This window comes from Cervus elaphus, chromosome 11 (assembly GCF_910594005.1).
Source record: "Cervus elaphus chromosome 11, mCerEla1.1, whole genome shotgun sequence".
Lineage (NCBI taxonomy): Eukaryota > Metazoa > Chordata > Mammalia > Artiodactyla > Cervidae > Cervus > Cervus elaphus.
This window is the reverse complement of record NC_057825.1, coordinates 66,095,962-66,114,499: the sequence shown is the minus strand read 5'-3', so window position 1 is coordinate 66,114,499 and position 18,538 is coordinate 66,095,962. Positions and strand designations below refer to the sequence as shown.

At 37.7% G+C, this 18,538-nt stretch overlaps 1 protein-coding gene across 2 annotated transcripts in view; it reads right to left on the bottom strand.

Moving 5' to 3' along the window:
- PPP4R3B (protein phosphatase 4 regulatory subunit 3B) overlaps positions 1-17,164 on the bottom strand; it is a 48,960-nt gene extending 31,796 nt beyond the window's left edge. Inside the window, exons 1-3 of one of the 2 annotated variants that reach the window (XM_043917972.1) lie at positions 16,687-17,164; positions 15,327-15,382; positions 4,656-4,754 (exon numbers count right to left, since the gene is read on the bottom strand). In XM_043917972.1, the coding sequence (XP_043773907.1) occupies positions 4,656-4,754; positions 15,327-15,382; positions 16,687-16,828 (297 nt within the window). In that variant the 5' untranslated portion in view covers positions 16,829-17,164. The remainder of the gene's footprint in view (positions 1-4,655; positions 4,755-15,326; positions 15,383-16,686) is intronic. The other variant, XM_043917973.1, reaches the window with a different exon arrangement.
- Positions 17,165-18,538: the final 1,374 nt, after the last annotated feature.

The window sequence follows — 18,538 nt, the reverse complement described above, 5'->3', positions numbered from 1 at the left end:
CTAAGTTTCCCAACTTATAACTTGAGGTTAATTCTGATACCTAATAACCTGAATGTTTCAGATAATGTGGAGTGAACTTGCAGAAATTAACTCTTCTCTCAGTCCCCAAAATTATCATGTATAACAAAGCACCACCTCACTGGCTTAACAAGGACACTATTGAGTTCAAACCAAATTAAAACCCAACTCCTTGTCTATTCAAGAATAAGAAAATAAGATTTCCTCAAAATACTTTTGGAAAAACATTTGCTTTTGCTCTAAGTCTGAAACTAAGAAACAGACAAATAAAAAAAATCTATTATTTTAAAAACTGGCATTCATTGAACATCTGTGATAAAACCTCCAAAGGTACTAACATCTAGATAAAAATTACACCATAATGAATAAAGAACTGCTGTATGATTCAGGTTGACTGCTTTATGATTGAAGAAAAGCAAGGCTAACAAATTTTCTAATGAATTACTCTAAAGGAGAAAGTTTAGAATTTGACTTTTCATGAATTTTTCTAATTCCTAATCCAATTGTGCAATAATCCTCTATTCTCTACCTTAAAACATCCTGAATATCCTAAACAAAGTTCCACAAATCTCCAAATTCACCAAAGCAACACATGAAAAAAGATCTAAGAACTTAAAGAGAAAAAAGCAGACGGATATAATAAGGCCTGTGTATTTTTTTCCCTAGACGAATGACAGTATTTCTTTTACTTCTCAGTTTTCAACAGAATATCTGGGCCTAGGGAGGATGACACATAAATTTAAGAGACACTATAAGCAACAAGGTCATAAGAACAGTTCAGATAAAATGTCTTGGAAACTCAGAGGAAGGAAAATTCCTTCCAGCTCTTGGGGTTGGGGTGAGCAAAGAATATAAGGAAGGGATCATAAAAGCCAAGGCATCTGAGATTTTAAGTAGACCTTCAAAGACATGTAAGATTCAGAGGGAGAAAAAGGTACTCAAAGTGCAAGGGGAAAGAGCACAGAGCCAGAGAAATCAAAGTACAGGGCATGCACATGGCAAACAGCAAAACTGGAAATGCAGAGTGAATGAAACCAGATCATGGAAAGTCAAGCTAAAACATCTGTATTGTTCAAGGGAGTGAATGTGCAGCACTTTAGAGAGTTGACCTGGCATCAGCTACATGAGATAAATTTGAAAATATAGGTAAAATAGGTTGTTATTCCAAAGGCTAAATGAACAACTGAATTTGTATTGTGATGATGGGGCAGATGAGGAACAGCTACAAAAAAGAAAAGGAATCGCAATGACCCTACAGTTTTAAACTTGTCATTAGGAAGATCATGGCTTCTTTAACAAACTGATTTGAGTTTGAGGTGTTTGAATATCCAGCTGACAACTAAACCTGTGGGTCTACTGTTGTTGTTTAGTTACTAAGTCATGTCTGTCTCTTTTGTGATCCCATGGACTGTAGTCCGCCAAGCTCCTCTGTCCATGGGATTTTCCAGGCAACAATATTGGAGTGGGTTGCCATTTCCTTCTTCAGGGGATCTTCATGACCCAGTGACTGAACCTGCGTCTCCTGCTTGGCAAGCGGATTCTTAATAATTGAACCATGTGGGAAGCCCATGGGCCTACTACTCTGGAAAAATATGACAGAAGATAGATATCTGGTATTAGGTAATGGTTAAGGCCAGAAGACTCTAGCAGTAACCAGAGAAAAGAGAGATGAAGCTTGAGGGGAAGGAAGAAGAAACAGAGGTTACAAAGAACAAAAAAGAGGACACCAGAGGAGTTAACTTACACTTCAAATGAACATGGTTTGTATAAGTTTAAGAATAAACTTTTGTATAAGTTTGTATAAGTTTAAGAATAAAAGCACAGCTCTGGAACCATTAACTTGGTTATCACGAGTTCATTTCTTTGTTATCTAGTATTAACCCTGACAAGCTTCCTCAATTCTCTTCTAAACATAACTCTGATCTATCAGTTGCACACAAACCCAAGTGTCTATTTGGATGTCAATAGTGCTGTCCACCGGGCTTCCCTAGTAGGACAGGTGGTAAAGCATCTGCCTGCAGTGCAGGAGACCTGGGTTCGGTCCCTGGGTCAGGAAGATCCCCTGGAGAAGGAAATGGCAACCCACTCCAGTATTCTTGCCTGGAGAATCCCATGCACAGAAGAGCCTGGTGGGCTACAATCCATGGGTTTGCAGAGTCAGACATGACTGAGTGAGTAACACACACAGGGCTGTCCACCAGGTATTTCTGGTTCTGTGTCTTGTGGCACATGAGTTCATTGATTCAGCGAAGCTACACGGAGCTATGTGACTTGCTTTGGCCAATAAAATGTCAACAAAAGTGCCATGTGTAACTTTTGGAAAGAGATTTTAAAAACCAGTGCCCCTGATTCGTCACTTTTCTTTCCCACTTTGCAATAACTTTGGAAATATTAAAGTGAATTCTCTTATCAACTTGGGTCCCTGAGTGACTCTGCTAAGCAAAGTTCCTTCCTCTCCAATATTGGTCAAACAGCATTAAGGAAAGAAAACCAAGCTTTTGCTGTGATAAGCCACTGAAATTTCATGATTTTGTTACTGCAACATAAACTGTCCTTAACATTCTTAAAGTCAGTCAACTTTATGCTGAAAAGGTTCATGGTAAGTCCACATTATCAATAGGATTCTCAATGAAAATTTATATTTCCCACACACCAATCACAGTCATCAGTGCCTTATAGTTACTGCTTTAAATTTTTTTCCTTTTCATCTGTCAAACACTATTTCTCCTTTAAGTCTCACAAAGGAGATCTTTTTCTCCAAGAGCCCACTGAGTATTCACCTTCCTCCAACATTCTTCTTTTCCATCTCACAACTTATATCTTCATTCACTTCCTTCATCTGTTTCAAAGAAAATGTCCCTACCATTTTCTAAGGTTAAAAGTTCATATGTACTTCTGACCATGCTTTCCAAGAGCTCAACATATTATCAATTATTTGAGCTCTGGGTTTTTATAATTTCTTTCTTCCCAATGATTCCTTCTGTTCTATCATTTATTATTACCCTTAAGATACTTAGTGCTCCTTGAGCTATCAATCTTTTTCAGAGAGGAATTCTATTTTCTCATTATAAGGAGTTAAGAAACAACCAAGAAATGTGTTTTTTATCGAAACTGTTCTTTCAAAGTCAGGAATGACCTCCCAGAACTAAAACATAATGTATGGTTCTGTAGAATACCACACAGTAGCTGGGAGCAGTAAACTAAATGTATACTCAGAAACACGGATAGATCTTAAAAGTATAGTACTGAGTTGTGTAGTAAAAAATTAACCTTGGGAGACCAGCAGAGTGGCCAAACATAACATTCCTTTCAAAGGTGGAAAAGTTTGGGTAAAAATCAATGACAAATAGGGAGGAGAAATGATAACAGAGTGCCAAGTAATGAATAAATAGGTAACGTAAAGAGAGAAATCAAGTATTAACATGGATGCCTTAAAAAAAGCTCAGAGTAAGAGATGGTATTCTCTTAGCTCAATTATAACAGATGTCCTGGAAGCCTGAAGCTACATATTTACCAAGTCTACCACTGCTCCTGGGACTCAAAAAATTTGAATGGAAGTCTGTAGGTCAACCAGACAGAACTGACACCACTCTGGGAGACACTGCCATACAGTATGATGAACTGGACTAATTATTAATGACTGAGTGGGATTCTACTGGTTTGGCCAAAGAAGCTTGTTCTTTCTGTAACATCTTCTGGAAAAAACAGAAATAACTTGGCCAACCCAATAGTAATATGCCAGTATCCACTTGGACTCTTACTTTTCAGATTATATCTACTACCACACATGGTACAACACTGCTACTCTTGATCCAACTACCTTAAGTACATAAGCCTTATGATAATACTGATACTGGTGATCAAATGTATTGGAAAACTGAAGTAAAGCTCCTTAGCATGTAATGTCAATAGAAAATGACTGACATGAAGAATAAATGGACTTACTAGCTGTTAACCATCAGCTAATCTCTATACTAAAGAGTTCTGTAAGAGTCGACTGTAAGGTATTAAAACAAATTACAGTAGATGGAGGAGGGAAATGATCAGTCAAAATAGTGCAAAAAAGTAAATAATGGCTTTATAGGACAGAATAGTTTTTTCTTTACATCTATCCCTAGCCCAGACTGGCTCTCCAAATGTTAGGCATATTCATACTGATACTACTGCTCTGTCACATATATGCTACACTAAATGCAGATGCTAAGGCAAATATGATCATTTTGCTGTAAAAGTCTCAGTCAAGGGCCAAAGGGTGATCTTTGCAGTAAAGGACTACTATTGCCTCAAGAAAGGTGTGGACCTTGTCTAATTCCCGAGATGTAACCCTTAAGCACTCTGAATATCCTTTCTATTAGGAGTGGTTTTGTTTACCTGGGGGCCTTATGCTATGCCAGATATATCATGCACATACATGTGTGGCTAACTGTAAGGTTTATGGTGGAGATCTTGGGTCACACAGTATCAGTTCAACATCTGGGAGCACTGGAAACTAGAGTCAGCCACATGGGCAGTCAGCCTTCTTATATGTTTGTTTTCTGTTTTATCTCTCCACATTCTAACATACCTCTTTTAGATAAAATGAAAAAAAAAAAAAATCAAGAATGCATGCAAGTTGAATATTATTAAAATAACCTTACCTGACAAATTTTTTCCCAGATTTCATCACAGCCAGCTTTTTCCTGGAAACTTAGTGCCAGATCATAGTTTTCAGCTTCTGACCAAACAATTAATGTATCCTGTTTAAAAATAAAGATTTCTGTGTCATCACACCAGAATAACTACAAAGTATAAATAAAAATCAAGTGGACAGGAAACAGCAAAGCAACGCCCTCAGATAAGTGCAATTAATGGGCACTCAACTGATACCATATAACTGAATTTTGTTATCCTTTGTAACTTTAGTATTATACTGGCAAAGAAATCATAGCTTTGACACTGAAAGTGTCAGTGAGCAATTTTCTGACACAAAAAGTATTAAGATGTTAGCAGGCTCATGTGACCAAGATAACGTTTAATCAAAAGTCTAGCACTCTTGGACAAAGTATAGTATACACATTCAGATGTCTTTAATTATCTCTCTCCCAAAGGTTATGCTTTCGGGGAAAAACTGTCAACTCCCTTATTAAAAACTAAAGTTTGGTTTTAAATTAAAACACAAGTATAACACTAAAATCATTATGAGAACCTAAATGAAATGGGCTTTTGAAGGATACATAATAATGGAAGTTTAATATGGCTAAAACTTTGAATTTCAAAAAAATGCAACTTGAGCCTATTCCAATTATCAAAACTATAATTTATGAAAACATATTTATTAATTATTCAGTTAACCAGTATTTATAAATATTATAGCCTGATATTAAAAAATATACAATTAAAAGTGAGCCCCAAATTAATAAAGACAAAATTTTCAAAATGAAAACATTTCAGTACTTTGGTAGCTCTTACAAAAAAGTAAAAAATATCTTTTAATTAATCTAGGACTCAGATTAACACTTATTTGTTGTATAACCAGGTAAAAAGAACACTGAAAATCTGTCTTCTGGCTTCTTATTGGCCATGCTTCTTGCAAGGGATTATTTTCCATTGTGCTTGTGTGCTAAGTTGCTTCAGCCATGTCCGACTCTTTGCCCACCAGGCTCCTCTGTCCATGGGACCTATAGCCCACCAGGTTCCTCTGTCCATGGGATTCTCCAGGCAAGAACACTGGAGTGGGTTGCCATGCCTCCTCCAAAGGATCTTCCTGACCCAGGGACTGAACCCGTGTCTCTTTTGTCTCCTGCACTGGCACAAGAGTTCTTTACCGTTAGCACCACCTGGAAAGCCCCTTTATTTAAGCAGGCCACTCTTTGATTTAAAAACCTTTAGTTGCTCCCATTATGTACAGAAGAGGTTTGATTTCAAAAGATTTCATTTTTAAAAAATCAAGAGAGCTCGTTTTATAATCAAAATTTTACTAAGAATCATTAAAAAAATGATAAAAACAAAGCTATTCTGGTTAAAGCACTAGGGCACCTGCAGAGGGTCCATGTTCTTTCCTCTGTTCCTGAGTTTCTTAGAGCTCAACAGAAAAACAGCTTCAGAAATAGTGATCTCCAAACTTTTAAAAACTGTGTGCCTCAAATTACTTACATATTATTTAAGGAATATAATATTAGTAGAGCCATACATACTTTATAAAACATTAATTTCATACTAAAACAGAAATTAAAAGGCTTATATAATGCTTAAAAAGATAAGCCATATTTTAAAAATATTTAAACTGTAATGGCTCCATATTATTACTAAGAATTTTAAGACCCAATATAGTTAGGGCATAGTATATCCACAAATGACAGGAGATACAAATCCATATTTAATGCCATCCTTTTAGTAATTCTGAATTTGGGGGGGAGGGATAACTTTTTATATTATCTATTTTAATCATTGTTTTGGCTTTGTCACTTGGCCAACAGACAGATTACACTAAGAGTGTAAATCAGTTTGACTACTATCTTGTTCACTTGCACTGTTGTTCCTGTCTTCAACCCATTTTAAGACACATGCACATTTGTTAGGATTATGTTAGTTGAAAAATAACTGTAAATATTTATCTGCATATACAGGCTATAGCAACTCATAATAGGTGGGGAACAGTCTTCATGGAAATGTTACTCTTCTCTCAGAAAAGTGAAAATTGCTCAATCATGTCTGACTCTGCAAACCCATTCTCCAGGCCAGAATACTGGAGGGGGTAGCCTTTCCCTTCTCCAGGAGATCTTCTCAGCCCAGGGATCAAACCCAGGTCTCCTGCACTGCAGGCGGATTCTTTACCAGCTGAGCCACCAGGGAAGCCCGAGAATACTGGAGTGGGTAGCCTATCCTAACCCAGGAATTGAACCAGGGTCTCCTGGTGGATTCTTTAAAAGTTGAGCTACCAGGGAATCCCCTTCTTCAGAATACCATGCTTATTTTTGATTCTTCACCATGTGACTTCATTAAATATTAGCAAAATTCAACTTTTGATAAACAGGTTTCTTCTCCAATGATTCATACTGTGCATTCCAATTTGGTGATCACTAGTATAGCAGAATGAATGAAATTCAAAACCCTTTCTTTATCCAGGTATTCAACACCCCTTCCATTTTGGTTCCAATCTATCTTCCAAGAAAAGTCCAAACAAGCAGCAAAGTCTGAATTAAAATGATGCAGTATCTTTCTTCTTAGCCATTTTCTTCTTTCTTTCCCATCCTTAACAGTAAGCTCTTATCCATAAGCCAATCAAAATCCCAGAAACTAAATAGGATTTATATTCAGAATTGTTTTCAATGCAAAGGGGACTGACCTCAGGAAATGGTAAAAAAATATAGATTCCCATGCTTCTCCCCTGGATACAGGTCTGGAGTAAGTCCAAGAATCCTTATTTTTAACAAGGATCTCAGGTAATTCTTTGGATAAGTCAAATTTGAGAACATGACCTAAGTATATCACGAGTTGGTTAATAGAGAAAAGGGAAATGCTGTCAGAGTAGACACCTTCCAGATCTATGTTGTTGTTATTCAGTCAAATGACAAAATCCATTTTTCCTTCTCTCTCTCCTCCATATCTTACTGTCTCAGTTAAAAAGTACCTGTTAAGGACTGTTTAGAACTGTTTATTCCAAGGGTCAAAGTTGCTAGATAAGGGAACATATATAAAAAGCTGGCACAAGAATATTTATACCAGAATGAAGTGTGAAATGGCACAGTTTCTTACATACCAAAAAGCCTAAATTGAGTCAAGCCCAATTTTTCATAGCAAAGTTTGTTTTCAATTACTGTCCTTTGAGATCTTTCATTTTTTCCCTAATCAGTGTGTGGCACACGTATCTTTGGGATGTTATTAATGTCTCTGTTTAAATCAAGGAAAGCATAGTTTTCCTCTATTAACTAAAACACTTAATCACCACTATATCCCTATGGAAGTCAGATTTAAAATGAGCTTTAAAATTATATCTGGTCTGATTGTGTAAAAAGAAAGAAGAAGAAAAAATAAAGGTGATTATGTTCAAGCCCAGCATGGGTGTAAGACATGAGTGAGAGAAACCTGACAATTTAGCCTCTACTAAATCAGGTTTTCACAATGTAGTTTTATTATGAGAAATAGTTATTTTCAATCTTATATATTAAAAACACATTCTTGAGCCAAATACTGTTTAAATCAGAGGTTCTTAATCCAGAGTCTATAGACACTTTAAAATTTTATCTAAAACCTGATACATAACATCTTTTTTGGGGAAAGGGTCTCCAATTTTTATATATTCGCCAAGAAATCCATGACATATTTTTAAAGGGTCTAACAAACCAATGAATTATGTTTCAGTTCTCTTCCTTGGTACTGATTCACTTCATTAACATGAATATAATCTACTCATAAAATATTTGAGATCCTACTGCTTGCCAGACTAACCCTATCTTTGCTCCCAATGACTTTGACAAAATCGATACAGGAGGAGCCAAAGTTTTTGAAAAGGAATATTAATTTTTCCTTAAAAAGGAAAACAGATTATTAGATTTACAGAATTCAACTTACAGGTTCAAAATCAATGTGAAGCCTGAAATCAGTGAGATTAACCAGAAAATGCAGCATGTAACTCTCTGTTGTTGTTTAGTCACTAATTCCTGTCCAACTCTTTTGTGACTCCATGGACTGTAGTCTGGCTCCTCTGTGCAGGATTTCCAGGCAGAAATACTGGAGTGGGTTGCCATTTCCTTCTCCAGGGGATCTTCCTGACCCAGGGATTGAACCTGCATCCTTGCTATGGCTGGTGGATTCTTAACCACTGAGTCACTCGGGAAGCCCCTGCAGTTTGTAACAATAGTTGGCCTAAATGCTTTCTGAGATAGATTTTTAAACCTATGCATGGTATTACATACAGTATGGTATAACATATAGTCCAAGACAGACATGATGATACTACTTACAGTAGTAGTGTCTTATTGTCTCAAAATCTGATATATTTGGGTACAATGGGAATAACCCTGAACTAGATCGAGGACCTGGCAGCACCACCCACAGTTTCACTGTCCACTATTTTGATGACTTTCAGCAAAGTACTTAACTTTTTTGATTGTCTTTCTTTACTGGAAAAGAGGAAAATGCAGCCTACATAAGGATTATTATAAGATGACCATGAATACAGTTATCTTACTGTGCTTATGTGTGCTTACTGTGCTAAAGCAATTTTCATATATTAATTCAAAACTATTACATGAGTCAGGTAGTATCTCCATTTAAAAATTGAGGTTCAGAGAAAATTTGCTCAAAATCATAAAGATAGAAATAATGGAATTAAAAACAGTTAAAGAGTATCCATGAAACTCTAAACCCATGTCTCTATCACTATGCCCCACGAGAAATGTGAACAAATTCTAAGAGACGGCAAAATAAACTTGCTTCCCAATTGTCTCTCCTGTGGCATTATAAGAAACAAGTGCAGTGAAAGAGTTAGTTGCTCAGTTGTGTCCGACTCTCTGTGACCCCAGGGACTGGGGCCTGCCAGGCTCCTCTGTCCACCGAATTCTCCAGGGAAGAATACTGGAGTGGGTTGCCATTTCCTTCTCCAGAGGATCTTCCCAAACCAGGTATTGAACCTGTATATCTGGCATTGCCAGCAGCTTCTTCGAGCCACCAGTGAAGAAAGGAAATAAAAGAAATAAAAAGGACCCTAAATAAGAAAGACCTCTCCATATGATATCCAGATTCCTCCTTGTTTCCACTCCAGACCACTACCCAATCACTCTGCCTCATGTTTCGTACCTAATCATTCATGTCCTCTACTCATGCACTCGATTGACAGTTCAAAGAGCAGACTGGATTCTACTCATTACAAATTCATGCAGCTATTTTAATGCAGCATTCAAAATTTTATCAACCTCTTTCCCTCTCACATACTCATTAGTCCATTCCTCATAATGGTTCTTAGCCTAAACCTCAACATCTTCAATTTTATTGGATTATTTTGCCAATTCAGAGATAGATACAGTAAGATTATTTTCATTTCTATCTTCATTTCAGTGGACATTCTTCTAACCAAAATGTAGAATATTCTGTCTTTCTCTTGAAACGATATGAAACAGCATTTGATGCCTGATTGGCCCTTCTTTCCTTACCAGTTATATTTTCCCTTGGTTTGAAGACAATGTATTTTCCTGATGCTCTATTCTTTCCAGTTGCTTATTCTTTCTTCTTCATGTATCTTCCTTATTCCTGATTACCAAACATCTAATCCTGCAGTATGCCCTGTCAGTTCTATCTTCACATGTATCTCACATCTAACCAACCCTCCTCTTCCCATCTCTACTCCATTACCCTAACTGGATTCACCGTTCTCTCTAGCCTACTAGACTCTGCTGTGCTCTCTCAACCAGTCTCCAATTTATTGCTTGTCTTCAGTTCTACAGACTGATGTTACTATTTTGGATCATGTCATTTCTATGCTGAAAACTCTTCAAGAGCTTTCAACCGCACTTTAAAAATCCAAATTACTCATAGTAACCAAACCACAAATAGCTCTCAGACAAGTATTATTGGATGAATGAGTAAATGTAGACAGTTTAGCAAGACTTAGCCTTAAGCTCTGTTCTTTTCTCTATACCTACTCTCTCAAAGGCAATCTCCTCTTGTAGCTAAAAATAACGTTCAATGATTCGCTAATCAGAATCTCCTACACCAAACTCTCACTCTCTCTAGTCTCAGGTGTTCAACTTTCAGACCTATTCATTTTACTCACGTCAGAGCCTAAATGAAAATAAGGCACAGAACAAAATGCAGTTTGTTACCACTTATGCCAATAAAAGGGAGAATTTTATGTAGATGATTGCATGCGATTTGTTTACATATGCATAAAACCTCTAGCAAGATATACAAGAAACTGGTAACACTGGTGGCCTCTAGTAAACGAAACTGTATGGACAGAATCCAGAGTAGGAAAGACTTCACAGATACTTTCTTATTTTTAACAACATGAATGTATTACCTATTCAAAATAAAAAACATTAAAAAAAAAAAAGCACATAAACATATGAAAAATGTAAACCTGCTTTCTTCTCAACTTTCCAGTTTCTGGAAAGAACCATCATTTTCACGGCTCCAAAACTCAACACTACTAGTAACCTTTGATTCCCTTCAAAAAAAAAATTTTTTTTTGTGGTAAAAATTTTTTAATTGGAGGATAATTACTTTAAAATGTTGTGCTGATTTCTGCCGTACAAAAATGTGAATCAGTTCTCTTCCATATTTAATCATTACTCAAATTTTCCAGCACTTTCTTGAAAATATACTGAAGTTCTGTTTCTTCTTTTCCAATTCACTTACTACACTTGAACAGACTTTCATTTTCTTGATCTTAATTACTGCAAAGGTCTTGCTACCTAAAGCTCTTCTGTTTCCCTCCTTATCCCCAATCCAATATTCATACCATCGCCACATTGGGTTCCTAAACAGAGTGTTACTTTCATGTTAGGCTCCTACTCAAGAACCTATAATGGCTCCCTTTTGTTTAGCAAACCAAGCTCTCAAATAAGAAACCTCGGCTGCAGAGAGCTTAATACCACCTCTTGTGTCAGGTGTCCTCTTTCCTTCCCTATCACAGTTCCTTCAGCAGACACCACCAAGGAGTGAAGATTTTCTCAATGATTCTGGCTCAAATCAGTCTCTCCTTCCTCTTATTTTCTACCGCTTACGTTTCTGGAATAAAGTTACTTTTCATAGTATTTTGTGTTGGTGCATACCTGCTGTATAACCTCAGTTAAAAAACTCAAAACTTTCTGTACCTTAGTTGCCTTTTCTGTGAAATGCTTTCATGGGCTCTCAAGGAGGACTGGGTTAAAGCATTTTATTAGCTATTTTATTTAATTCTGTAATTGTTTCACTTGTTGTGTCTTGTCTCCCAGTAAGACCCAGGACGAAGACTTCTTTATACATCTCTCCTAAACCCAATTAACACAAAATTATGTTCTATATACAAAGTATACACCCTATAAGTCTGCTTCTGATTTAGTCCAGATCAAGTGAAACTGATTCTAAATAACTTATAATTTTGACACAGGTATCAGGTACTATATTTTGTGTCACACTGTATAATCATTGTCATTTCCTTCTAATGTGTTTAAACACTTTACAAGTTTATGTGCTACTTAAGGTTAAGTATATCTTCTTCCCATTAATTACTTCACTATTGCCCATAGTAAGCAAAGAAAGTGACATGAATCAGTGATTTCTTATTGAGTCTTTTGACATTAAACTCAACTCATTCTAACTCGTTTTGAGCCCATAATTCAGTACTTAGCTCATTTTAGAACTGTAATGTTAAAAGAATGTTAAATATTCCTTTCTGGATTTAATCAATGTACTTTAATGTAGCAAAATATGCTATAACTACGAATGTCTCATTAACTCACTGAAGGTATTTCTCTTTTAATTAAAAAATCCACTAATGGAGGACTTCCCTGGTGGTCTCGTGGTTAAAATTCCACACTTGTAACACAGGGAGCATGGGTTTGATCCCTGGTCAGAGAACTAAGATCCCACATGCCACAAAGCATAGCCAAAAACATAAAAATACCAAAAATTCCCACTAGTGATCAATATTATTTCATGTAAATTTTGGAAATAAGGGGCTTCCCACGTGGTGGTAAAGAGCCTGCCTGCCAACGCAGGAGATATTAAGAGACACGGGTTCGATCCCTGGGTTGGGAAGATTCCCTGGAGGAGGGCACAGCAACCCACTCCAGTATTCTTGCCTGGAGAATCCAATGGACAGGAGAAGCCGGGCAGGCTACAGTCCATGGGGTTGCAGAGAGTCGGACACGACTGAAGCGACTTAGCAAGCACACAATTTTCTAGGCTAATTTATTGAATACTCAAATGATTACATTTAAAAAAAAAAGATAATTCTAATGAACATAGAAAAATATTAACGTGCTTGGAAATCCCAATTTGTGTAACCTGGTAAAAAGGCAAACAAAACAAGATCTGGTGAAACAAACATACATAACATAACCCTCATATAGTTCTTTGATTTCTATTAGAAAAGTATAGTTAATTTAAACAAATATAATCAAACAACTGACCCCACCTACATAGGTTTTTCAGTCTTATAAACAAAGCTTTTCCAGAGTATTCTTACTGCTGAAGAGTTCGTAAGCTTTATTAGTAAAAGTACTAAATTATTAGTACTTTAATGTTATTTAGTAAAATTATTAAATTTTCAATGAGGGAAAATATTTTTTAAAAAGTCCTAATTGTATATTATTTAAGTGTGATTAATTACAAAAACTACTCCCATGGTGGCATTAAAAAAATTTTTTTTAAGATCTCTCTCCTGCATTATTTAAATTTTTTAGCAGAGTAACAGGACTCACAAAATTATGTCCCAAAGTTTCTAAAAATATTCACAGAACCACTGTGTAATTCGGAACTAATGATGATGGACTATTTTATACACAAACCTCCACCATAAGGGGATCTTTCCAGTTAAAACAACTAAAGGATTTTGTATACAATTTGAGAAGACTCCATAATATAACTAATTTGTAGGGAGTCATGCTTAAGAAAACAGTTCCTGAGAATTTTATATTTATGCAGGTGGAAAAGAAAATGATCACAAAATATTAGTATGTATTTCCCCACGAAGCAAGCAAACAAAAAAACAAACTCAAAGTGGCTATCTGGTATGAGTCAGTATAAAGACAGGGAATAACCATCTGAATAGCTGACTTGAAATATCTTCAGGGTTCAACACAGAACAAATGTTTGAGTCTCTATCAAAAAAACATATCGTATTTTATAAGCAGAAAAAAACCCTATTACTTGAATATTAAAAATTCAAAAGTATTTCAAATTACTGATTAAGAATATGTTGTATACACAAAATAATTGTTTAACAGTAAGACTTTTACTAACAATGCACTGTGCAATAGACATATAATTTCATTTCTCCAACTGTAAAGTATTTGTTTCTGAGCATCAAAATTTTCACTGATCTTGAACAGAGTAGGCACTGATGATATAAATATAATGATCTTTTCCTTCAAGTTATTTATTTTTTCCTTTAAAAACCTCTGCCATATTCACTTTACACACTGCACACACACATAAAATACACTGGAAAATTATCTTTTCCTCCAAAAATCTCTGCCATATTCACTTGACACATCAAACACACTAAAAATTAGTAATAATCCAAATTTCTAACAACAGGTGTATATCATACAGTGTTTTTAAAAAAAGCCCAACTAGATCTGCATTGTTAACATCAACAAATCTTCAAAATAGCGCTGGGTGAAAAATGAAAGCTGCAGAGTACATGTAAGAATAGAAGATCAACTGTGCAAAGTTTAAAACAAACAAAAGACTACAGATTATTTATGGATACATACATATGCAGAAAAGGTATAAAAGCATGTACAGAAATAATACACATCAATTTCAGAATAGTGGTTACCCATAGGGAGGATGGAGAATGGATAGAATGAAATGGGTACAAAGAGAGTTTTAATTCTATCCACAATGTTCAACACTACAAAAAGATTTGAAACAGATATGGTAAAATGTTAACATTGTTAAATTTGGAGGGGTTACACAGACGCTCATTATATTATTCTCTGTACTTTTCAATTTTGAAATTTTTCATAATAAAAAAGAAAACATTCACAGAATAAAGGAAAGTTGAATCACTGCTGCCATTTCCAGATTAGATAATTAGGCACACTAATACACAACACAGATTTTCTTTTCCCAGATAAGACAATAAATATTAACAGAAAACATTACATAATAAGCAGTGTACACTTTCATAAAATATCCATTGGTTATTATATTAAAAATATACAACAATTAAAGAACAGGATGTTAGTGCTTCTATTTCAAAAGCTTTACCTCTGTATGAGTCAAAGGATCTACCTTCACACCACACACAGGCTTTCCCTGCTTTAAAGAGTACCCCTATGAATTTTCTTCTATGCCATTTCCTTTAACTGTGACTGAGAATAAAAAGCTTAGTGTACAGTGTATAGAAGATACCTGGCTAGCTGCAGACTAATGAACACATTGTATTCTGCTAAAAACTAACAGTGGCTCAATTCAAAGATAATAAATTACTGCCAGTACAAAAGCTTTCACTTTTCAGTTTGAAACTTTTAATCTGCAAGGAAAATACAGAGTATGTAACTTTGTTTACCAAACAAATGTTTTTTTTCTTGTCAGGAAAGCTTTCCCATTCTTTGTCTGATTAATACTTCCTTGATCACAGATGAAGTCTTTCAAATTAAAGATAAACAACTACTTGCCTGCTGTTTTTGATATGCAGTATTTGGATTTATCTTTGATTCCAAGAGTAGTGATCCTGAAAGTTAAAAAAATAATATTTATAAGTTTCAACTCATAAAACCCTGAATAAAACATCAGAATACACATTAAAAAAACAACTTTTTTTCTTCCCCCAGCAAGACATCTGAAGTAATCAAATTTATTCCAGTTTACATTTTTCTCTCAAGATCTGGACTTTGCATGAGAACGTATCATTCTATCCCCATAATACTCTTAAGGGGAAAAAAAAATCCATCTAAGACCAGCATTCAGACCAAGAATATACAGAGACTAGATGACTTATAGTTTTATTGAAAGGAAAAATTTTAAGGTCTAAATGACCACCTGAAACCAAATTCTTTTTAACAAAGTTATTTTTATTGCGTTTCCAGTTTAACAAATAAATTACAAAGTACCACAACAGGAATCTAAATACTTTGCACACAAATTACAGAACTGCATTTATCCTTTTCTCTTTAAGAACAAAAGGCCACCTCATGTAAAAATAAATGTCTATGATTACTTTTAAAAAAAAGTGCAAGAGTACAAGATGAGTCGAAAATAAACCGAAGACTCTTATTCTTTTATCTGCACGTTATCAGCTGCTCAAATCCAGCGATCAGATTACAGTGAGGAAGGTGTTTTCATTAAGGCTGTACATTTTATCATTTAAAAATATTTCACATAAGACTCGTACAATAAATCAAGGAATACAAGTTTACAGTCTGGTCTGCTGTCCTAACTTGTTTAAGTTGTAAAGTATTCACTTGTTCAGAGCACCCTCTACAAAGATAGCCTGGAGGGATCCCAGACTGAAGACGTATGTGCTTGTGACTGCATGTATCGTGGCAACAATCTGCAATAACCCCAGGAAAAAGGCGTCTTTTGGTTTTCCCCAGCACCTGTCGACTGTAGAAACTGGAGCTTGTTAGTAAAATCAGTTTTAAAAAAAAGAAAGTAAAGTTTCACTAAATTTTTTGTACCAGAGATATAATGTGTAAGAAATAAAGGGGGACGGGGACGGTCAGAAGGAGAGCACTAAATTGTTTTTCATTACTTCCTCCCTTCCCTCCCACACTCTCCCCGCTTCGGTAAGAGGCCAGACTGCAGAGGTACAGCTCGTGTTTAATAAGGCTGGCAAGAGGAGAAACAGAGGCTCGGCGTCCGACTGAGGGTAAATCCCGACAAAGTAGTTTGATTTTACCTTACTGAAGTGAAGACACAAAAGCAAGGCGCTGTTCCAAGCGGCTGGCAGTAACAGTACTCGGCTCAGGGCCTAAACCCCAGGCTGTGCCCAAACCGGAGGCATTGTCCCCTATCCTACGGTTCCAATAACCTTACCGTCGGACTCTGCCCGAACCAGCAGCGACATCCCCTTGAGCTCCTCCACATAGGTAGAGGAGACGTGCCCGGTGCCTCGGTCGTCCCATTGCCGGTCTTCGTTCAGGGTATAGACCTTCACTCGCCGCCGCGTATCCGACATGGTGACTGCTGTCCCCACAGTTCCAGCCGCCGCCTCCTGGCTCACCTCCTTTTCGCCCCTCACTCTTGAGAGACGGTAACGGCGGTGGCGGCAGTAGCGGCGGCGGCGGCGGCTCCGGAGAGGCCCGAGTTCACCATGGCTTCCAGGTTCAGCCGCGGGAAAAGGGCAACAGGAGCCACTGAGACCTTGCCGCCCAGATTCCCAGTTACTTCTCACTTCACCCCCGAACGCACCCACCCTCCCCACCCTTTACCCCCCAGAGCTCGCTCGCTCTCCCGCCGCCGCCGCCGCCGCCGCCGCGGTAACTACTAAAGACCCGCCATCTTGTAACCCGATTCTCTCTGCCTTTCTCTTCCTCCTCCAGCAGGTTCGCACGGGCTGTCCTAGCAGGGGCTACGGCGGCCGACGAGTCCAACGTGTGACGCCTCCGTTTCTGCACGCGCTAGCCCGGTCGGCCGTGCTCAGTATTCTCGCGAGGCGGGGTAGTGGAGCGAGGTGGGTGGGTCTAAGTGCGACTTCCTCCTCTCTTGGCTCCGCCTGCAGGCGTGGGCTCTCAGCTAGGTGGGCGGTTCTCGCGAGCTCCGGGTCTCCGCTAGTGCCGCGAGACTCTTCTCGACTGGCGGCGAGAGCGGAGTTGTGGTTTCGGCTTCGTGCGGTTTGTTGGGGCTGCGCCCGGCGTGTGAGGAGCCGTGGGATCCAGCTCTGTGGAAAAAACGAAGCAAGCTTGGGAGGTACGCATCCTTGGACGGGACTCACCCTGAGCAGAAGGGAAGGAAATGTGCTCGCACTCCCTAGTGGAAGCTCGCCCTTTCAGCCTGTGAGAGAAAAATAGTTTAAACCTCTTTTTGTGAAGACGTTAGCCCTTTAATGCGACCCGAAACCCACTAAAACTCGCTAAGGACTCTGCTACAGTAAGCATCTCCTCAGGAATTGTTCTGTGGATCTCCAGGAGATTATAACATCGTACAAAAGTGCACTGACAAGTTATTTCTCGTCCAGGCGTTTTACCGTCAGGGTTTTGGTGGCTGGCATACTTTCCACTTCTTGAATACAGTGTCCTTCCTGCGTTGGTAACCTCGGAACATAAGTCTTCAGATAAGTTTAGGCAAGTGGCGGGGAACTGCCTTCCGAACACATCTAAGAGCACTGTTTCCATATCTTTGAGTGTCTCCTGCTGGCATTTCTAGCGTTCTCTCTCGGGAGGTCTTCCGCACTGAGTAAGTGAGGGAGCAATTCTCTGGACGTTCACGTCGGTTGTCACACATCACATTAATTGTCAGACACTGCGCGGTAGATACGAGCCATGCGCTGTATTGTTTGTCAGTCGCTGTTCGTTCTTGGTAGATTCTTTTTGTTCGTTTTTAAAGACAGTTTGAGCTTGTTCTGCCGCCAGCTCTTGACAGCCCTTCAGTCTGAAGGGTGAAAATCAAGCGAGATCGACACGTTTTACCGTGCGGCGCATCTTGGGAGTTGTAGTCATTCCTTACCAATGGTGTTGTCAAAACGTGCTTCTCTTTTGACCAAATCTTTTGCGTACGCCCAGCATACGAACTGACACATGACATGCTTACACAGAGTAGGCTCCTGATGAAAAATATATTCTCCTTTCAAAATCTGGCTACATAGGGTTTTCTTTTAATCTAAAGAGAACCTAAGAAAATACACTTGAATTTAAGTAGTTATATATGTTGGGGATTTCCTAGGTGGCGC